The sequence below is a fragment of the Capra hircus genome, chromosome 4 (assembly GCF_001704415.2).
Source record: "Capra hircus breed San Clemente chromosome 4, ASM170441v1, whole genome shotgun sequence".
Taxonomy (NCBI): Eukaryota; Metazoa; Chordata; class Mammalia; order Artiodactyla; family Bovidae; genus Capra; species Capra hircus.
In genome coordinates this window covers 25961813-25984809 of record NC_030811.1, presented here as the reverse complement: position 1 = coordinate 25984809, position 22997 = coordinate 25961813, and the positions used below count along the sequence as shown (strand labels likewise).

The 22997-nt window shown below is 42.4% G+C and overlaps 1 protein-coding gene and 1 long non-coding RNA gene across 5 annotated transcripts in view; one reads left to right on the top strand and one right to left on the bottom strand.

Moving 5' to 3' along the window:
• Nucleotides 1-15762, bottom strand: part of CEP41 (centrosomal protein 41) — a 48030-nt gene extending 32268 nt beyond the window's left edge. For 2 of the 4 annotated variants that reach the window (XM_018046923.1, XM_018046922.1), the window contains exons 1-2: nucleotides 15609-15762; nucleotides 401-464 (exon numbers count right to left, since the gene is read on the bottom strand). Coding sequence is in view for 2 of the 4 variants with exons in the window: in XM_018046922.1 (XP_017902411.1) it covers nucleotides 401-464; nucleotides 15609-15641 (97 nt within the window). In the remaining 2 variants the exon portion in view is untranslated. Of the gene's footprint in view, nucleotides 1-400; nucleotides 465-14573; nucleotides 14719-15608 lie in introns of those variants that run through there. The other 2 variants (XM_005679478.3, XM_018046924.1) reach the window with 2 other exon arrangements.
• Nucleotides 14802-18502, top strand: LOC108635833. Its single transcript, XR_001917950.1, has 3 exons — nucleotides 14802-14910; nucleotides 15038-15124; nucleotides 15808-18502. It is a non-coding gene; the product is annotated as an uncharacterized LOC108635833 (long non-coding RNA).

Below are 22997 nucleotides of genomic sequence, written 5' to 3'. Positions count from 1 at the left end.
TTGCGTGTAGCTACACTCTGCAAATAGGGAGTTGAACAAACATTCACAAAGTATAATCGATTACTCCCAGTTTTAAGCAATATACTTAAATTGCTTAATATACTTAAAGGTCTTCCAAGATAGAGATGACGTCCTTATATTTTTATTAGCCTCAGTCCTGTAACTTATTAAACAATTTTTTAAAATCAGTTTTGCAATTTATAGTAAGCTCAATAATGTGAATGGAGTTTTTAAAGATAATCTGAAAAATAGCTTTCATAAGTCCTGAACTCAGAAAGACATTAGACAAGACAGTGAGAAACTTTTAGCTATGATTTGTATCAGGCATGACATACTGCTTTTTGTCAATAATCAGCTATTAAGATTTTTTTAAAGTTGTAATTTGCTAATCTTTACTCACCAGTGTCTAGTCTTGACTTGACATGCTGATACCTTGGGTTTTGTGGTATCCTTCTGGTCAGATACTAAAAAATAAGAAAATTCACAAATAATTGGGTTAATGTTGGGAAAGGGACAATATACTTTAACAATTAGAACAAATTCTAAAATTTAATTGAATTTAAACATGGAAGGAGCTCTAGAGGTCCAACAGGGCTCCTCACTACAGCTTCTCCACAGGTGAAGATGGTTATCATGTTCTGTCAAAACATTTCCATATTTTGTCAAAATAATCTCATAGCACTATGCAATTAGGAAAAAAGCTCTTGAAAATGATTTCCGACATTGAGCCAAAATTGATCTAATTTCCACCCAGTCCACTGATACAACCTAGAATGAACCATTCCATCCTGCCTCAAGCAAGCCATTAAAATAACTAAATGCAGCTCTTTTCTTTTTAATTTTCTCCTTTACATGATGATTTGAAGGCTGTCTTCTCTGGATGCCCTCTAGATTTTATCTATGCAACCCCTAAAAAACGGCACGCAGACCTGAGCACACTGCCCAGATGTTGCCAGGTCAGGACCCGGTTTGGCAGGTCTTTCCTGCAACTCCCCTTGAGTTGAAGCTTCACAGATGTCACCGTGATGGCATCTGCTCTCACGGCAGCTGGGGTGTATCACGGGCTCAGGGAAAGTTTATGGTCAGTAAAAAGCTGTCAGGTCTCCCCTGTCCTGTGCTTTGGTAGTAAATCTGAATCCAAGTACAAGGCATTTACCCATATTAAATTTCAGTGGCATTTTCAAAAGCCATTAAGAGAGGGAAGGCTAATGAATAAAGACATTACAAAATACAACTTTCTTGCTCAGGCTTTTTTTCTAGCCTACAAGTATGACAAGCAGATGTTCAGTGACAGGTAGCAGTGGAATCTGAGATTAGAACTGGGTAATATCTCTCCAGCTTCATTTTCTGTTCTCTCCCACATGTTCCTGGGTTGAAGTTGCCCAAATGTTCTCCGAATGTACCAGGTTCACTCAGGTTTCCAGTCTTAGCAAATTGTCAACTGTCCATGTGTAAAACTTCACTTCCTCTATAAAGGTGTCCAGGGTGAAATTAGCTACTTTCTCTCTGTCTCCTAGAGGATTGAACCCTGCACTATTGTTTATACCTTGACCTTCTTTTCTAGTCTAGGATTTCCTTGAGAGTAGGAATGATAACTTTCTCGAATTTGTTTTCACCCAGGACCTCGCACATGGAGGACACATTTACTGATATTCAACCAGTAAATAAATATCTAGAATGAGCATTTTGTGGTTTGCTGTTCAGTCACTCAGTTGTGTCTGATTTTTTCTGACCCCATGGACTGCAGCACACCAGGCTTCCCTATCCTTCACCATCTCCTGGAGCTTGCTCAAACTCGTGTCCATCGAGTTGGTGATGCCATCCAACTATCTCATCCTCTTATGATTCCCTTCTCCCCCTACCTTCAATCTTCCCCAGCATCAGGGTCTTTTCTAATGAGTCGGCTCTTTGAATCAGGTGGCCAAAGTATTGGTGCTTCAGCTCCAGCATCAGTCCTTTCAATGAATATTCAGGACTGATTTCCTTTAGGTTTGACTGGTTGAACTCCTTGCAGTCCAAGGGACTCTCAAGAGTCTTCTACAACACCACAGTTCAAAAATAGCAATTCTTCAGTGCTTGGCCTTCTTTATGGTCCAAATTTCAAATCCATACATGACTACTGGAAAAACCATAGCTTTGACTGGATGAACCTTTGTTGGCAAAGTAATGTCTCTGCTTTTAATACACTGTCTAGGTTGGTCATAGCTTTTCTTCCAAGGAGGAAGTATCTTTTAATTTCATGGCTGCAATCACCATCTGCACTGATTTTGAAGCCCAAGAAAATAAAGTCTGCCACTGTTTCCCCATCTGTTTGCCATGAAGGGATGAGACTGGATGCCATGGTCTTCATTTTTTGAATGCTGACTTTTAAGCCAGCTTTTTCATTCTCCTCTTTTACTTTCATCAAGAGGCTCTTTAGTTCCTCTTCACCTTCTGCCATATGGGTGGTGTCATCTCCATATGTGAGGTTGCTGATATTTCTCCCAGCAATCTTGATTCCAGCTTGTGCTTCATCCAGCCTGATGTTTCTCATAATGTACTCTGCATATAAATTAAATGAGCAGGGTGACAATATATAGCCTTGATGTACTCTTTTCCCAGTTTGGAACCAGTATGTTGTTCCATATCCAGTTCTAACTGTTGCTTCTTGACCTGCATATAGGTTTCACAGGAGGCAGGTCAGGTGGTCTGGTATTCCCATCTCTTTCAGAATTTTCCAGTTTGTTGTGATCCACATAGTCAGTGGCTTTAACATAGTCAATGAAGCAGAAGTAGATGTTTTTCTGGTATTCTCTTGTTTTTTCAGTGATCCAATGGATGTTGGCAATTTGATCTATGGTTCCTCTGCCTTTTCTAAATCCAGCTTGAACATCTGGAAGTTCACGGTTCATGTACTATTAAAGCCTAGCTTGGAGAATTTTGAGCATTGCTTTGCTAGCATGTGAGATGAGTGCAACTGTGCAATAGTTTGAACATTCTTTGGCATTGCCCTTCTTTGAGATTGGAATGAAAACTGACCTTTTCCAGTCCTGTGGCCACTGCTGACTTTTCCAAATTTGCTGGCATATTGAATGAAGCACTTTCACAGCATCATCTTTTAGCTCAGTTGGAATTCCATCACCTCCGCTAGCTTTGTTTGTAGTGATGCCTCCTAAGGCACACTTGACTTTGCACTCCAAGATGACTGGCTCTAGGTGAGTGATCACACTGTTGTGGTTATCTAGATCATTAAGATCTTTTTTGTATAGTTCTTCTGTGTATTCATGCCACCTTTTATTAATATATTCTGCTTCTGTTACATCCATACAGTTTTTGTCCTTTATTGTGAGGATTATATTATAGCAACTATTTAGTTTCTTAGAAGAGAACATTAGATTTTAAAACCTGTATCATTTGCCCTTGAAAACACAGTTAAATTACAGCATGCCCTGTTGAGAGGACTGAAAAATAAATCTACATATTAAAATATTTTTTCAAATGACTCACAAAGCATAAAAAAAATAGGGTATATATATATGTCTTACAGAATATCTATTAGTCAGAGTTTTTGATTATGGAAACCAGAAAGAAGTTTTTAAAATTGGGATACCTACAGAAAATTATCGACATTTAATTTTGACAAGGACATAAACAAAAAGTAAAACCTCACAATTTCCATCTGCTATTTTAATATTAAAAAGAAAGAAAAAATCCTAGAATAAAAAGATCAGCTCTATAGTGTTATTAAAACACTCATGGATATTTCTGTGTTTTTCATTTCACCCCAGGCAAATAAAGCCTTTGTCATGGACACTTGGCATGGGTACTCAGAGGTGGAACCCCTGAGCTTCTTTATCCTGAGACAGGTTGGTAAGCTCCATCTGATCAGTAACCCCACTGTCGGTAAGAAAAAGTGATTCTAAGATGAAGACAGAGAAGATTCTTCAGTGAGAGACGGAAAATATTCAGAGACTGAAAAGAGGGACTATAGGATGAGTTCCCCAGAGGGAGACGATACTGTGGCAAAACAAAATAAACAACAAAAAAACCCCAGGGAAAATATGTGCCTGTTAAATTAAGGAAAGCTAAAACTCCAATTTAGTTATCTCAGGCTAAGGGGTTTTCTTTTTTCTGTCTTTCCCTTTCTTTCTCTCCTTCACACTCTGTATTTTTATAGTTTCTATATACTGTTTCCTGTTTTTACTTTTGTTTTTCCCACTAGTTTCCTAGCAAAGCTTCTTTTGAAAGATTCCAGGCTAGTCTCTGCTGAACCAGGGGGATTTGTCCATACCTCAGCCAACATAGCTAAGAAGTGAGGGTGTCTCTGGGGACCAGGTGCGGTGGCGGCAGAATGATGGGGAACGAGAGTGTGGACAGCTGCAACGGCTGAGCCCTTCCCGCCCCCGGTTTTCCCTTACATAGACTAATGAGAAATCCATATGCGACAGGACAAAAATGTAGTGTTTCTTGCCCATTTTCCCATTTTGGTCCAAATTCTTGTTCCTGACTTTCTGGTACCAACCATAACGTAAAACTCTTGTGTTCTAGCATACGCAGAATACAGTTTATGGAACTGCCAGACTTTTTTTTCCTTAAAATCCTTGCTTTCAGGGTGACTGTTTCTTGACCTACTGACCAACTAGCTTCTTTTTTTCAATTACATAAACAGGATGGAATGGTGGAAAGTGAAAGAGCTGAGAGAAGCAGCTGTTTCAAGGAGGACTATTCATTCGTTCGACAAAGGCTTATTGAGCACCGACCATTCATTCAGTCGACATTTACTGGGTGCCTACTAGGAGTAAGCCATCATGCTGAGGACACAGAGGTAACAAAACACAGTCCTTGCCATCCAGCTCTCACTGATGCTGGGACGTGAGACAAGCGAGCAGATGTCACACCGCACGATGAACAAGCAGAGGGAAGCAGGGTGTGTGTGTTAAGATTGGAACTACTTCCTGAGGAGTGACTTCTGAGCTGAAACCTGAGGGCTGAGGAAGTTAGTCAAGCTGAACTAGTAGTGGGTGGGAGCTGCAGGGTTCCTGGTAACTGTCAGATCTGTAGGAATGTGGGCAGTTTGGGGTTAAGTGGGGCTAGAGGAGCAGGCAGGAGCAGAGCACAAAGGGCCTCGTACTCATGCTGAGAAACCTAGAGTTTATTCTGTAGATCACTGTGGATCCTGTAGACCAAAAGGGGCCATTTTGCTCCCCCAACTCACAGGGATATTTGTCAATGTATGGACTGGGTGGTGGGTAAGTTACCAACATCTAGTAAGTAGAGGCCAGGGATGCTATTAAATATCCTATAATGACAGGAGGAGCCTCCCAACCCCCAGAAAGAATGAGCTGGCTCCAAATGTCGATCGTGCTTAAACTGAGGAACCCTGGTGTTGATGATGGGAGTAACTGAAGAAGGTTTAGGGAGAAGGGATGGGATCCTATTTCCATTTTAGGAAGATCACTCTGGCAGCACCCTGGAAAACTAATAGGATCACAGTCAAGAGTGGAGGCACAAAGATCAGGTAAGAGGCCAGGCTCAGAGAATCTGTGGTCTTAAGAAAGTGGCAGTAAAGGTGAGAGGCAGACAGTTTTAAAAAGTCTTTAAGATATAAAATCTTTAAAACTGACTGGTATAACAGGGGAAGGGCAGTGATTGTCGTTGTCATTCAGTTGCTCAGTCATGTCTGACTCCTCGTGACCCATGGATGGTAGCCCACCAGGCTCCTTTGTCCATGGAATTTTCCAGGCAAGAATATTGGAATGGGTTGTCTTGGACTACAAGGTGACCCAACCAATCCACCCTAAAGGAGATCAGTCCTGGGTGTTCACTGGAAGGACTGATGTTGAAGCTGAAACTCCAATACTTTGGCCACCTGATGCGAAGAGCTGACTCATTTGAAAAGACCCTGATGCTGGGAAAGATTGAGGGCAGGGTGAGAAGGGCCGACAGAGGACGAGATGGTTGGATGGCATCACCGACTCGATGGACATGGGTTTGGGTAGACTCTGGGAGTTGGTGATGGACAGGGAGGCCTGGCATGCTGCGGTTCATGGGGTCGCAAAGAACTGGGCATGACTGAGTGATTGAACTGAACTGAAAGGACCTTCCCGACTCAGGGATTGAACCTGTGTCTCTTGCATCTCCTGCAATGGCAAGCAGATTCCTTTCCACTGCACCATCTGGCAAGCCCAAAGGACAGTGATACCATTCCCAAAAAAAGAACTTAAGGAGGAAGCATATATTGGAAAACATCATGTATTCTGTTTGGGGCATTTAGAAAATGAGGTATCTGTGGGTTATCCAAAATGGAAGTGGTAAGCTGGATTATCTAGGGGGTCTGCAGATCAAGAGAGATTTCTGAACTAGAAAAAAACAAGATTTGGGGGTTGTCGGCACGCAGGCAGCAGGGGAAGCCATGGGAATGACAGAATCACCACTGGAGAATGTACAGGCTGAGGGGAAAAGTCTCCAACATTTATGGTCAGGTGGAGAAAAGCACTGTGGGTGAAACTTGCAAGAGGCCACAAGAAAGTGGGTCATGAGAATTAAAGAAGAGTTTCAGGAAGAAGGGAATGGTCAACAGTGATTGATGCTGTCAAGTCAGAGAATAGCAGATCAAATATGAACAAGTGAACAAGAATGCAGGTCAAGAAAGAGAAAACAGAAAAGTGAATTTGGACTGAACAAACCGACAGTGGTTGATGACCCTGGCGGATGCCATTACAGTAAACTGACACCAAGAAAAGCAAAAAGCAAGTTAAGTGTATGAGAAGGGAGGATAGTAGCCAGCTGGGTCCTTTTTGTTTTTCCTTCAGAGTTGCTAAAGAGTAGTTTTTGTTGTTTGAAGAAAGGAGAGGTTCGAGGATGTTTATAAGCAAATGGGCTGAATAAAAGGCTGAAAATGAGGCGAGCAGTTATGAAAACGAGGGAGTAGGAGAAGATGAGGCCCAGAGCCCAGGCAGAACGAGCAGCTTTGGAAATATGTTTAAGATAATGAAATAAGGGGACTTGCCTGGTGGTCCAGTGGTTGAGACTCCATGCTTTCAATGCAGGGGGGTGGGTTTGCTCCCAGGTTGGGGGAAAAAGGATCCCACAGGCTGTGTGGTGCAGCCAATAAATAATGAAATAAGATAGGTGGTCATGATGAAGGTTCAACGGGAGGGAGGAGGGAGAAAGTTGAGAAAGTTCATGTTTGTGGTATTAGTACAGGCTCTTTGAAAGCAACCCAAAGTGTCAGAGGCCCTTTGAGGGCTTACATCTTTAGGGAGGGTTGAAAGAAAATACCCTCCCCATCTACCTGCCTACTGTGCTCTTTAACTTCTAGTCAGCTTTCAAGACCCAGCACAAGCACATCTTCCAGGAAGATTCCTCCTCTGGGGAGAGCAGCCAGATAGCAATCTCTTCCCTGCCTAGACTGTCCTAGCACTGTGTACCATTTACACCCCTCACTGCCTGCACTGGGGACAGAGGCTCTACCTTGGTACCTGGTACAGGGCCTTGCACCAGCGTGAGAGTAACAAGTACTGCCAGATGCATGGAGATGGTCCTGAGACCTGAGCCACACGCAGTGTGAGTGCTAGTGCCCTGTGGGCAGCACTGACATCAAGGGCTGGAGGAACCTGGAACAGAGAGAGCTCTCACACTGGGGGTCATACGGGAGACTGCATGGAAGAAATGGCCCTGGAGCTGGGTTTCAAGGGCTGAAGTTCTGTGGATAACAAGATGGGGAAAAGGGATGGAAAAAGTATTCTAAGTGGAAGAAATTATAATAGCAAGGACACTTTTAAAAGCATGTTTGCATGAGTGCTAAGTCACTTTAGTCGTGTCTGATTCTTCGCAACCCTATGGACTGCAGCACACCAGGCACCTCTGTCTGTGGGATTCTCCAGGCAAGAATACTGGAGTGGGTTGCAATGCCCTCCTCCAGGGGATCTTCCTGACACAGGGATCGAACCCGAGTCTCTTATGTCTCCTGCACTGGCAGGTGGGTTCTTTACCACTAGCACCACCTGGGAAGCCCCAAAAGCATGTTGAAAGAACAGCAAACGGTTCTATTTGCTGGAGAAGACCCAACAACAATAAAGGTAATCGCTGCTAACATTTACTGAGCACTTAACTGTGTTGTCAGGCACTCAGCTAAGCATTTCTCTGCATTATCTCCTTTAATCCTCACAACCACCAATAAAATGGATACTAGTGTTAGCCTTATTCTACATATTAGGAAATGGGAATAAAGAGGTGGAGTGACTTTCTGAGGTTAGCTGGTAAGAGTGATAGAACCTGGAATTAAACTGGACAATCTGGCTCTAGAACTTGAACTCTTACTCGACTGCACAGCCTCATTCAGGCAGCGGTTCTGAATATGGGGTCCATGGATGGAACTTAGGAGGTCCATGAGTCCCATGAATCTGTATGCAAAAACTTTGAGTGTATGTACATTTTTCTAGGAGAAGGGTCCTTGATTTTCACCAGATTTTCAAAGGGGTCTATCACCAAATGGTTAAGAGTCACAGGGATATAGAATCCTATGCTGTAAGGTTGGACATGGATACAGAAGTACCAGGTGGAAACCTCTGAATTTATAATAGCAAGGTCTGAGGGTCTGGACTAGCCCTGAAGATGATGGAAGATACCAGAAACACTGATATATGAGCCACACAGTCAAAGGAGTATTTTGGCAGATCACTATTACATGCAAGGTAAGACCATGTATTTGGGAATACATGGATGTTGGAGAAGAATGAGATGTCAACAGTGGGGTTTTTCTGCAGGAAAATCCCCCCAAAAAGAGGGAGATTGTCTGAATCACAGGTCACTCAAAAACAAATAAGCTCTTCTGACTTCCCACTTCTTTTCAAATGAAATTCACAAGGTTGTTCACATTAAAATGACAATGTATGATTTACAATTAAGGACTAAAACAACATTCCATTACATATTTTGTTCAGAATTTCTCTACTTATCTTATTTACATAAAGAGAAAGTCAATAAAATGAAGGTACTAGGTATCAATTTTAAAAGATTTTTTTTTTAATGGGAGTTTTAATCTGGTCCAATTCTGCTGATCTTAAACACCAGCCTTGACCCACGTTGCATGTACAGCAGCCCTTACTCTGCCAGCAGCCACCACATGTGGCAGACTGTATTTTTCAAGATGGCCACAACAGGATTTCCCAACCCACTTACACTGTGATGTTGACACTCCTCCCAGTGAGGGGTGGGGGTCTATGCTCTTTCCCCTTGAATCTGAATGGGCATGTGACTAATGGAGGTGATACCACAGGACTTCTGAGGCAGGATCACAAAAGACAATATAGCTTCAACCTGGTTCTTTTGAGACACTTGTTCTTGGGACCCAGCTCACACTACAGGGAAGGCCAAGTCACATGGAAAAGGTCATTTGTAGGTGGCATGGCTGACAGCACCAGCTGAGGTCTACATCAGCAATCTGATGTGAAAAAAGCCTTCAAGATAACTTTAGACTCAGTTTCTATCTGTCTGCAAAACCACATTAGAGAGAGCCCAAGTACCAAGTTGAGCCTGGTCAACCTCTAGAACTTGACCAATAATAATGTCAATTTATCACATCTCCTACACACTCCCTCTCTTCTGGGGGCTTTATGTCCTTAAAATAGTACCCTTTTAATGAGGCTTTTACTGAGGTTTTGGAAGGAAGTACATTTGTTCACTATGCTGTCTTCACCCAGTAGGTCATGATCCTACCTTCAACTGAAGGTTGTTGTTGTTCTAAGCCACTAAATATTGAGAAAACTCATGACAATCCAACATATAATTGGAACGCCATCTCACCCTTTTTACTTTCTAGCTAACCTCCTTGTTTTATTTATTTATTTTGGCTGTGCCATGCAGCATGTGGGATCTTAATTCCCTGGCCAGGGATTGAACCTGTGCAGAACGCAGGAATGAACCTTTCAGTTGAAGTGCAAAATCTTAACCACTGGCCTGCCAGGGAAGTCCCTCTAGCTTTGTTACTTGCGGGTGGCAGGGGTGGGGGGAACCACTACACTAAGCAACTGCATCTTACTCTTCCATCTGTTGCAACGTGGCCACTGTCTGCATCATTCTACTATGGTTCCTGGAGGAGCCAGCCAATCTCAGAGATCCCCTAACTGCTAAATATAACAGTTACTTCTCAGTCTCTAACTGCCATGACCTTTCTGCACAGTGTTATATAGTCCTACCTTCTTCAGTTTTCACTTGACTTCAATAATAGCTCTCTCTCCTGATTCTCCAATGACTCATGGACCCCTCTTAGCCATTTAAACACTGTCTTCCCTAGGATTCCAGCTTCTTAATCTATAAGTTCTCTGTGGGCCATTTAGCCTTAATTCTATTTACATGCTTCTAATTCCCAAATAGTGACCACTAGCCTTGACTTCTCAGAGAAGGAAATGGCAACCCACTCCAGTACTCTTGCCTGGAAAATCCCATGGATGGAGGAGCCTGGTAGGCTGCAGTCCATGGGGTGGCTAAAAGTCAGGCATGACTGAGCGGCTTCACTTTCATGTACTGGAGAAGGAAATGGCAACCCACTCCAGTGTTCTTGCCTGGAGAATCCCAGGGAAGGAGGAGCCTAGTGGGCTGCCATCAATGGAGTTGCACAGAGTCGGACACGATTGAAGTGACTTAGCAGCAGCAGCAGCAGCAGCAGCAGTAGCCTTGACTTCTTCTCCTAGCTGAGATATATTCATTTACTCATTTAACAAATATTTAAAGAACAATTGTGTGCCAGGCAGTGGCACAGTACAGACAAGATCCCTATCTTTTCTTGTAGATGTGCCAGAAATAGACAAGCAAATAAAATAATTACAGATCGTGACCTACTGGGTGAAGATAGCATATTGAACAAAAGCACTTCCTTCCAAAACCTCAGTAAAAACCTCATTAAAAGGATACTATTTTAAGGACATAAAGCCCCCCAAAGAGAGAGCGAGTATAGGAGAATCGATAACATGTATTTTCAGAAGTCTAGGAAGCCCATCAGCAAGTGAAAATTACTTGATATACTCAAGAAAATTGAAGGGAAAGCCAAGAAAAATTCTTGAAAGGCCCAGGAATTGACAGCTCCAGGCACCTCCAGAAGCAAAAGGGCTGAAATAAGCAAAACTGGTTGAAATCTGAATGAGAAGCTACTGGATCAACAAAACCTTCTCCCTCTGTGTCACTGGGTGACTGCCCTTCCCCCACCACAGCAGCTATCCATAGAGTTATTTCTTGAAAAGGGTTTCTGGACTTGGGGCGGGATAGTTTCCAGACACACGGAAAAGCTATCATTACTGAAAATAGGGATATTAAGTGACTGGTGCATACTCATGTTGAAATTTAGCCCCTAACTTTAATGTCTCCAGCAACTCAACTAGGCTTCTACTCTCAGGCTTCCCTGGTGGCTCAGATGGTAAAGAAACTGTCTGCAGTGGAGGAAAACCGGGTTCAATCCCTGGGTTGGGAAGATCTCCTGGAAAAGAGAATGGCTACCCACTCTAGCAATCTTGCCTGTAGAATTACATGGACAGAGGAGCCTGGAGGGCTACAGTCCATGGGGTTGCAAAGAGTTGGACACAACTGAACAACATTAAGTGTACAAAAGAATTATGTCTTTAAAAATGTATATATCTTAATTAAAAAATACTTTTTTGCTGAAATATGCTAACTATCATCTGAGCTTTAAGCAAGTTGTAGTAGTAACTCAAAGATCACAGATCATCATAACAAACATTAATAAACAGTTTGAAATAATTGTGATAATTACCAAAATGTGACACAGAGACATGAAGTGAGCAAATGCTGTTGGGAAAATGATGCCAAAAGACTTGCTTGATACAGAATTTCACAAACCTTCAATTTCTGAAAATGCAGTATCTGCTAAATGCAATAAAAATGGAAACAACGAAAATGTCCATCAATAAAAGAATGCATGAAAAAAATGTGGCAGATCCATGCAAAGGAATATTACTCAGTAATAAAAAGGAATGAAATATCAAAGCATAATACAACATTCATGAACTTTTAAAACATTATGAAAGATGCCAGTCACATAAGACATTTTGCATAATTCAATTTACATGAAATGTAGAGAACAGGCAAATCCACAGAGACAGAAACAGACAGGAGAGGATTAAGGAGTGATAGCTAGAGGTTACAGAATTTCTTTGGGGGGTGATGAAAATGCTCTGAAATTGGTTTCGGTGATGACTGCAGAACTCTGTGAAGATACTGTTGTTGTTTAGATGCTAACTTGTGTCCAACTTTTTCCGACCCTATGGACTATAGCCTGCCGGGCTCCTCTGTCCATGGGATTTCCCAAGCAAGAATACTGGAGAGGGTTGCCAATTCCTACTTCAGGGTATCTTCCCCACCCAGGGATTAAACCTGCATCTCCTGCATTGGCAGGTGACTTCTTTACCACTCAGCCATCTGGGAAGCCCCAGTATCAGTTAGGAAAATGCAAATTAAGACCATGAGGAGGTATCACTACACACCTATTAAAACAACTAAAATAAAAAATGCTTGTAATATTCAATGTTGCCAAGAATGTAAAAACACTGGATTTCTCATACACTAGGGCTGGGAATGCAAAATGCTACACCCACTCTGGAAAACTGGTTTGGCAGTTTCTTAAAAAACTTACTATACGGGAACTTCCGATGCTTCAGTGGCTAAGATTCCGTGCTCACAATGCAGGGTTTGATCCTTGGTCAGGGAACTAGTTTCCGCATACTAGGAGTTTGAATGCCGAAACTAAAAGATCCTGCATTCCACATGCTGCAATGAAGACCTTGCACAGCCACATACTTTAAAAAGAAACACACCTAAATATAAGCTTACCATACCACCCAGCAACTGCATTCTTGAGCATCTATCCCAGAGAAATGAAAATTAACATCCACACAAAGAACTGTACCCCAAAGATCGTATCTCTGTTGCCCAAACAGAAAGCAACCAAAATATCCTACAATAGTTTAATGGTTAAACAAACTGCTTTACATCCATACCACAGAATACTAATCAGCAATAAAAACGAATGAACTATTGCTACAGGCAACAACGTGAATGTGTCTTAATAATACTATTTTGAGTGAAAAAAGCCAGTCTTAAAAGGTCACAAACTATACGATTTCCATTTATGTAACATTTTCAAAATTACAGAAATAAGAGGCCACATTAATGGCTGCCAGGGGTTAGGATGGTGAGGAGGAAAGTGGGTATGACTAGCAACGAGTAGCTTGAGGGAGAGATTTGTGGCATGGAATAGTTCTCTATCTTGATTGTAAATCAACACTCATGCAAATCTTGATTATATTAAATCTACACATGTGATAAGATAGCTCCAAACTACACACATGTTGTACAAATGTCAAATTTCTGCTTTTCATATTGTACTATATTTACATAAAATATAATCATTGAGGGAAACTGGGTAAAGGGTACATGGGGTCACTTTGTACTATTTTGGAAACTTCCTGTGAATTTATTTTAAAATAAAAGTTTTTTTAAAAGGAAATTAGAGCCCAAATCAGAGTTCTTTAAGAATTAACAACATGATGGCAGAAATAAAAAACTCAACAGAAAGACTGGAGGATAAAGTTACATCTTCCAAAGAGAACAAAAAAAAACAAAGATGTAGAAATAGGAGATAAAATTAAAAGAAATTAGGGAACCAGTCATATAGAAGCAACATAAGAATGAATTCAAGAAAGAGAGGATGGAGAAAAATGGGGGATGTGAGTCAATAACAATTTTTTTAAATGTTTACAGAATAGTTTCTAGTGCCTCTCCCCCAAAAAAGTGAGAACAAACATCTATCAAGAAATATCTTTGTGAAACATCATAACACTGGTGACAAAGAGAAGATTCTATGAGCTCCCAGAAAGGAACACTCAAGTGGCATACAAAGGAACAGAATGGTTTTGAACGTCTCCACAACAAAAAGTGAGTGCTATTAGACCACAATGCAATGTTTCCAATAGATTGATCATTTCTAACCAAGAATTCCATACCTAACTAAGCTCTCAGGCATATAAACATGAAGGTAAAATAAAATTTTTAGATATGCCTAATGTTGTAGACATAAATTTAAAATATTTATTTCTTATGCAGTTGTGCTCCATGAAAACAAGAGAGTAAGCTGAACAGCTTTATCCAGGGCACAAATATGCAACCATAAAGGGCATCCCTGCTCCTCTACCCCTACACTCCTAAGACTATTCATCCTCTTTCTCCCATATTTCTGATCTCATTATGGCATCAGCACCAGTAAGTAGCCCAAGCTCAAAGTCAACCATCACACTCTCATTTCTCAAGTTAATCATTAAATCATGATTATTTTATCCCCTAAGTATTTCTTTCTGACCCTAGTTCCACAGCCTTACTGGAGGTCTGTATCATAATAACCACCTAACCCCAATCTCCCTAGCCCCAGTCCTGGCCCCCTCAAATCCACTGTCTGCAATGTGGTTACAACCATCACCTAAAATGCGCAACTGATCATGGCACTGGGCTGCTTAAAACCCCAAAGCTTCTCAAATTCTGACCAGCAGTCAAAAGGCCTTGGTCAAAGTGTTACTCTTCACACCTACCTCCCCTACATCCATGGTAGACATTACAATGGATCATGGCACTCCCCTGCAGAGCCGAAATCCAACCTTTCTCAACAAAGGTACAGCTTTCTCAACAAAGCTCATAGACATCCATCATGAGATGAAATAAGCAGCAACTCCAGTTTATTACACTGGCAAGGCACAGAGGCCCCGCCTCTCTACGAGGCGCTGTCTACCTGCGTGTTTCACATCTCCTTAACTTGGCTCCAGCTGTCCTCTCTAGCTCCGGCTGTCCTGTCTGCCTGGGATGTTTCTTCACTTGCCTAGTAATTTGAGACTTCAGAGCATCTCCAGACCCCTTCTCTCATTCCCTCAGGTGAGCCCTAGCTTTCTTCTCTGCTCTCCTAACATCTTATTCTCCAACCACATTGAATTCAAATTGTTTATGTCTTCCTCACTAGACTTAATAAACAGGCCTTGTCTGATTCTCTTTGCATTTCTAGCACCCCCTGCACAGTAGGAATCCAGTAAACATTTGTTGCGGTGAAATGACCCCATATGCAGAGGGCAACTGGTTGTGAAACTGCCAAGTAAGTAAAAGGTCTTAATTGAGGAGGGGGTAAAATTTATGTCATATTTTGCATCCTTTCCAATTGGCTTCGTCTGCTTATTCCTGCTCTTTCTATATCCCCATAATCAGAAATGATGGCTCCTTTGATTTGGTTCCTTTAGTGTTTCGGGCTTCATCCTGATGTTACTTATTTTTTTAGCTGCCATTCTTAGACTGTAAGCCCTCTGAGGGAAGGGATTGTGTCTTCATGCATTTCGCTTCTTTTGGAGACAAACATAATGAGCCTGTGCGGGATGGTGGCCTGTGGCCGCAAGATAAGGGTCAGGCATTTCATCCCCCCCCGCCCCGCCCCGCCCCGCCTCCTCCCCCTCTAGACCCCTCCTCACACCGCCGCTTCCCGCCTTCCGGACGGCGGAAGTCGCTGGCTACTCTTCCCCGCCCATGTGGAGCCTTTTCCGGTGCGCCCTCCCCCTCCGATTCTCCGATCCGGACCTGGCCCTCACCTCAGGATTCCCAATGTGCCTCCGGACAGACATATTTGCTCCAACCGACCACGCTCGGCTTTCTAGCCTCACCGGTAGCCTCTAACCCTAGCTTCCTACCCCCACAACCCCCGCTCAGCCGCCTCCCTACAACCTCTTCTCCGATTGGCCTGCTTTCCCCTACCAGCCAATGGATGCCCTGTTTACTCTCTCATTGCAGGGTCAAGGGAGAATGAGACGCTGCTCAATGGTTGCCAAGGGCAACGCGGGACGCCGGCTGGCGAGGCTCTTTGTGCTCTCGGCGGGGCCTGCAGACTCCAGCCTCCGCGCGGGATGAGGGCCGCGGGGGGAGGGGAAGCTGCAGACAGCGCGTGGGCGGCTGCGGAGAGCTCGAGGGGGGAGGGGCTCGAAAGCGTGGAAAAACCAAGTGTTTCTAGCTAAGGTGGAAGCACAAACACCGCGCAGGGTCGCCCCTCTTTAAGGCTCTTTTAGCCAAAGATCTGGATACTTCTTCCACAATAGAGGATAGTTATGGGACATGGTTGTTCACAGGGATGAGAATCTGTAGTTTATTTTCAGGTTAAGTTAATATGCAAATTGTGCAAAATATCACGTGGAAATACAGGCATTATTGTTGCTTTAAAAGCTTTTAACTAGCAACAGAACAGCAGCCTTAATTGCAAAGCACACACATCATTCTGTGATTCTTCATTCATTTAACAAATATTTAATAAGCACCTTATGAGAAAAGCTGCAGAAGGTTTTGTGGAGGATGGGAGGATGACTAAGACCCAGTCCCGTTGTCATGGAAACCATTGTGACTCCTGCCATCAGCCACCACCTGTTCTTATTCCAGATCTGAAAATTAAGTCCTAGCACCTTTACAAAACAATCACACACACAGTTTGACTTGGCTCCAAAATGTCCCACCAAATCCATCAAAATTATTATTTCCTTTTACATGGGGGGAACAACACAATAACCCTTTGTCCTTTGCTTTAAGTTGTTTTTCCAGGAATGGAGAAAGGTTACCCTGAACTGTTCATACTGGCTAGCTCTTTGCTTGTGAATAATAGCATACATCTGAGCTGTTTCAGGGTCTGGGCAGATGACCCATTCAACAACATGGCGTGACACGCCCTTGTCCTTTCAGACTCCTCAGCAACCCACCCTTCCGGTCAATTCTTGAGTCGTATTGTCACTCAGAGCTGCTTGATCTCCAGGATCTTAAACTGGCTGTCTTCTTGCACGTTCATGCCTCCTGAGTTTTAACTTCCTTGTTATCTCCAATCCTTCCACTCTTTGCAATTACCAGTTTTTCTCCCCTCCACTAAAATAAGGAAGAGCTTAGAGACTGCATTGGAAGTGGGAGGATATTTAGAATCTTTTGCATAGCAAGCAGAGGCTTCTGGACACATTACAACTTAGAAAGATGTTTACCTGGTGCAGAGTAGGGGTGGTGTGGTGATAGAGATTATGGGTAGAATAAACAGGAGAAAGGAAAGCAGAGAGGGAGATAATAAGGGACTAAACTAAGGGGTTGTGAGAAAGAGGAAAAGAGATTTAAAGACAGGAGAAGAGGTAAGGAGTGCAAGAGATAGGAAGGACTCAAGGATGGTTATCATTTTTATACCTCAGAGACTGAATAGATAATAGTGATAATGCAGTAATCAAGTTAAAGTACAACGGATGTCAAGAAATCAAAAGAACAGAAAGTACAAGACCCAGTAGGTCGTCCAAGTTGGAAGCTCAGCTTCCATTTATCAGTGTTTGGACTGTCTGTATGGTTGGCTCCCCTTTGTTGCAGAGGGAATGGGAATATCAGGTTTCTTTGCCTCAGCAGTCATTGTGGTTGTCAAATTTGGGCTGCATATAAAGCAATCAGAGATATTACAGAAATGTGGCTACTCAGGTCCAATTGTCAGAGATGCTGACTCTTTGTGTCTGGGGTAGAAATGTAGGAATCTGTAATTTAAATGTGTCTTCCCCAACTCCCACCCCTGAGTCTGATGCACAGGGTCCAAGGGCCACACCTTGAGAAACTAGAAGAGCCTTCTATTAATATTTCCTTCCATTTTGCCTCAGTGGAATTTTTGGAAAGCTTAAAGCTATAAATCAAAAGTTTTTAACATCATGAGTTTCTCTTTAGGATTTCTTTTGGGTCCTGCTATAGCAAAACTGCTTCAAAATTAAAGCAAGGTGCTTATCCGCAATATAGAAAGTAGGTAAATCACACAACATAGTAATTCATAAAAGAAAAGCATTTGATAAACTGTGAAGAAATATCCAACTAGTAGGGAAAGAAAAAATAAAACAATTAGATCCCGTTTTTTGACTAACAAATAGAAAAAGTTTTGTTTTCTCTTTTTTTAATGATAAATGCTAAGTGTTGGCTAACGATTTGTGAGACAAGCATGCTCATACATTGTGAGTGCAAATACAAAGAAGTGAAAAGTAATTCAAGAATGGGTATCAAAAAAGCCCTCTAATTTTGATATGGGGAGAATTCTTCCTAAGGAAGTAATCAGGGGGTTGCACAAACATTACACCCACAAATGTTTACTGGAATCTTATTTTAAATGATGAAAAACTGAAACAACCTAATTGATCATTAGTTTAAAAATGATTAAATAATGGCATATCCATAATGAGTAATATTATGGAGCCATTAAAAAATACATTTCAGAGAATAATGAAGGCAATGGAGAGCTAACTGTTCCTGATAGAGTAAATGGAAAGAGCTGGAAACAACTTTTTAGTTAATAGACTCCTGATTTGTGTGGAGAAAAACATAGGTATTCACATACACAAAAAAATCTGAGCAAAAATATTTAAAAGGTAAACCATCTCTAGATTATGGGATACAGTTATTTATTTTATTCTTTACACTTTGTGCATTTTGCAAATCTGCTTCAGGGACTGTGAATTAATTTTATATCTTAATAAAAACCATTCTGTCCATAAGAAACAAAAAACTTGATTCTGACTTCGGCCTGAAAATTGTCTCTGGTCTTTGTCTGGGCCAATTTAGAGCTAAACTGAATTCTACGCAATTCTGCTCTCTGAAGAGCTACATCTCTCCCGTTCTTGGCAGTAAAAGACTCTCTACGCACTTGAGTAAGATCCTTGCAATCAGAGTCATGATTGCTAAGAGGTTCAAGCTTTGTTTGTAAGAGAAGAAGTTCTGATTCTTTTCTTTAAAAGTTCCTACTTTCACTGATTAACTTATTTTTCATGAAGTTAGAAGTGCTCTTGTGAACTTCCATTTGTTGGATGTCTTCTTTTTAACCCTGTATATGTTCCAGAAAGCTTCTGGTCTCTACAGAGTCGATGTGAGCCCCAGGTAGGTAAGTGTTGCTGGTTTAGGGCTATTTAATATCTTAGGAGGTACTCCTGTGCTTGGTCAGTCCCCTCTACCCAGCCTCCTTTCCCTAACAACTAGATGGATGTTTGGGTATCAGGTAGACTGGCCCTCTCTGAGCTAAAACCTTCTGGACCCCTTTATGCCAAATCCATCCTCTCCTCCAGTCTCATGCCAACTTGCTCTCCATCTCTAGCTCTCAGCCCAGTTTCCTGCTCAGAGCCCAGCATCCTCCCCTCAGACTTGTCTCATGACAATGTTTCTGGGATCTGGGCCTTGCCTCCCTTCCTTGGCTTCATTTCCCTCCATTTCCTAAATGATGTGCACTTTCAGATGTTAAGGAACTAATTCTGTCCAATCCAGTCCAGTCCTGGGTTCCTTCCCTGAGCCCCCAGAAATGAAACTGCCCCTGAGGCAGTGAACCACCTATCCATAGGCTGCCCCCACACCCACCCCCCTCCTCCGGGATGAGGTCTCTACAGTTCTGGTAACAATTTGATGTTGTTCTACCTGGTGCTGGAATATGCCAAGGAAAGAACACATTAACCGCTGATTGGAGAGCTGACCCTTGCCCTTCTCCAGCTTAGGACACAGTTGAATTGCTTTATCTGGGCCCAAAGACCTCCAGCATCCATGCAGTCCTTCCAGGGGAGTAATACCTACCTCCCAGAATTTCGTTGGCTATACTGCTCACTGGTGAAACAAAAAAAATTGGCATGCTGGTTCCTTACCTGATCGGATTGGCATTCCCACATATACAGTTTTGCAGCCACTTCTGAGAGCCACATGAGTCTCTTACACTATATACTACACTATAGCGTTTCCTCCCAGAGAGATACGAGACCTTCTTTACCACTGGTGAACCTAGGACATTTAGTTGTCATATGTCATGTTTTGCTTCTGGGATTTGCATAGAACAGTACTTTGCCATGGACCCAGTTCCAAGTGGACTCAGCAGCCAACATGAGTCCCAGAATGGTCTGCCCCAAGGTGATAGAGGAGAAGTCAGTGTTGGGAGTTAACTGTGTCACTCTGGGCACAGTGGTCAGCTAGAGAGCTTGTGCCCAATAAAAGTCCAGTAAAAGTGGCTCAAGTGTGTCATATGGTCCCATTTCTCAAAACAATCTAGAAACCTGGATTCTCATTTGAAATCTACAGGCCACTAATTTACAACCCCTGTGCTAGACTCTGTAAATATAATTCCTGTGCTTCTTGGTTTTTAAATAATCAAGATCATACCCAAGGTAAAAACAAACATTGGTGGAAGTCCTGCTTCTATTTAGGATGGAGGAAGCAGCAAAGGACATCACTCACATCTTAACAATAAGAAAAAAATGAATAATCTACACAATCATGTTTTCTTAAATCCTTCAGAGAGCTGAGATCACAAGGTAGCCAAATAACCAAATTTCAAGAAGTGACAAGTTCTACTGTGGAGAGGAAGGACACACAGACTGCTTTGTGTTTAGCAGACCACTGGAGAAAAGGTGATGGCCGTAGAAGTGAGTAAAAAAAATATCAGCTACAATCTTCACTAATTCCTAAAGGCTGAGTTTAGCCTAGCAGATCAGTTTAGAATAACTGGGAGCCTGTGTTTGTTAATTTTATGCATCAATTTGACTAGGCGTGATACCCAGATATTTGGCCAAACACTATTCTGGATGTTTCTGAAGAGGTTTGGTTTTGTTTTTTAAAGAACATAGCAATTTAAATCAATAGGCTTTGAATAAAGCATATTGCCCTTGATATGTGGGTGGGCCATAACCAATCAGTTGAAGATCTTAAAAGACTGAGGTCCCTGAAGGAAATGGGAATTTTGTCAGCAGATGGCCTTTAGATTTGAGGTATAGAGTCAGCACTCCTCCGGGGCTTTTGCCTGCCAGCCTGCCCAACAGATTTTGGACTTGCCAGCCTCCATAATTGTGACAGCCTCCATGTATATCTGAGAGAGAGAAAATAAATCTTATTTATATTTAAATATATAAATATACATTTGTATCTGTATGTATTTATACTGATTTTGTTTCTCTGGAGAACCCTGACTAGCACAGAGTCCCAGACACAAGGAGAGTTTCTGTTCAGTTGCAAAATCTTCTCCGTAGGTGGTTAATAGGTGCTCCTAAGGAAGACTGGGGGCAGGACGGGAGATCTGAGGGAGCCCTCTTGGGGATATAGGTTTGTAGAGGTAACTGGCTGCTGCTGGGAAAAGGCACAAACCACCACCAGGGTCTGTATCATCTGACCCTTCTTTATTAAAGCAAAAAAGCTTTAAGCCACAAGAGGAGAGGCAGTAGACCCTCCTGCCCCCAGAGTCATCAGGAGAGGGGTTGAAGCAAAGACCATCTGCAGATGGGGGATGGCAGGAAATCATTTCTCATTCACAGGAGCTGAGCGGCCATCTGTTGCTTCAGGAGGAAGTATAGAAGCAGAAGCTGTTTGTTCCTGGGGCAGTGCAGGGAGGGTGGGAGAAATCATGGAAACCTCAGGTCCAAGAACCTACACCAACATAAAACAGAGGTATACACCCACTGGGAGAGAAACACATGCCTCTCTCCTGCTCAAACCCCGCCAGACACAAGGCAGAGCTTGGCTATCATGGGAGGTGTGGGGAAGGAGGGTAGGAACATTAAGAAGGTCCCACTCCCCAGGCGCAGATGCACAGGCCTTATCTGAGACTAGACCAGGAGAATCAGGGACCACCACCTGCTTCCAACACGGTCTGGTAACAAGCAGCCTGTTGCTGAGGTGGAGACAAGACTGGGAGAGAAAATCCTCCAGCAATCCATACTCCACACTAAGCACAAGGTAATGGCACTTGCTGCTACACCAAGGGTAATGATAGTGACAACTAAATTCAAACCAGCTCAACTACTGCCTCAGAGAGGGCATGGGCGACCCACTCCAGTACTCTTGCCTGGAAAATCCCATGGACAGAAGAGCCTGGTAGACTGCAGTCCGTGGGGTCGCTAAGAGTCGGACACCACTGACATGACTTAGCAGCAGCAGCAGCAACTACTGCCTACATCAACTCAGTTTAGTTCAGTCTCTCATTAGTGTCCGACTCTTTGCAACCCCATGAACCGCAGCATGCCAGGCCTCCCTGTCCATCACCAACTCCCGGAGTCCACCCAAACCCATGTCCATTGAGTTGGTGATGCCATCTAACCATCTTATCCTCTGTCATCCGCTTCTCCTCCTGCCCTCAATCTTTCCCAGCTCAACTCAAGCCCCATAATAAATGCCTAACAGAAGAAACATGACTCTTTCCAGGCATAAACACTATTAGCCTCCATCTCCGTTGGAGGCTGCACATAATGTCCAGCATTTGATAACAAATTATGACAATACAAAAAGGAAAAAATGAGAGCGAGAAAGAGCGGAAGGTTTATCATCAAGAGATAAAGCTATCAACAGAACCAGATCTCAGCAATAAGGGCCTATCAGATAGAAACTTCTAAATGTCTATGACTAATACATTAAAGATCTAGTGGAAAAGGCAGAAAACATGAATGAACATATGGGAAATTTTGTAGCTAGATGGAAACTCTAAAAAGTAAATGTGAGAGATAAAAAATACAATAGCAAAGATCAAGAATTCTTGTAATAGAATCATCAGCAGACTAGATAACTAGAAGACAGTACATTAGAAATTATCCAAAATGAAACACAAGGAGAAGAAAGTGGGGGAAGAGGGTACAAAAGTGAGAATTTTAAAACTGTAGCACAGGAAATTCCCTGGCAGTCCAGTGATTAGGACTTGATGCTCTCACTGCCAGTGCCTGGGTTCAGTCCCTGGTTAGGAAACTAATCCCACAAAAAAATGGCCAAAATGGCGAAAAAAAAAAGAAAAAGAAAAAACTATGCAACTGTGGGACAATATCAAGGAGAAGGTAGAGAATGGGGCAATAGAAATATTTAAAGATATAATGGCCAAGAATTTTCCAAAATTAATGAAATACAACAAACCACAGATCCAAGAGGCCCATAAACACAACCAAACCAAAGCAAAGTCAAATCTACCGATACAATCATATGTCATTTTGTATGTG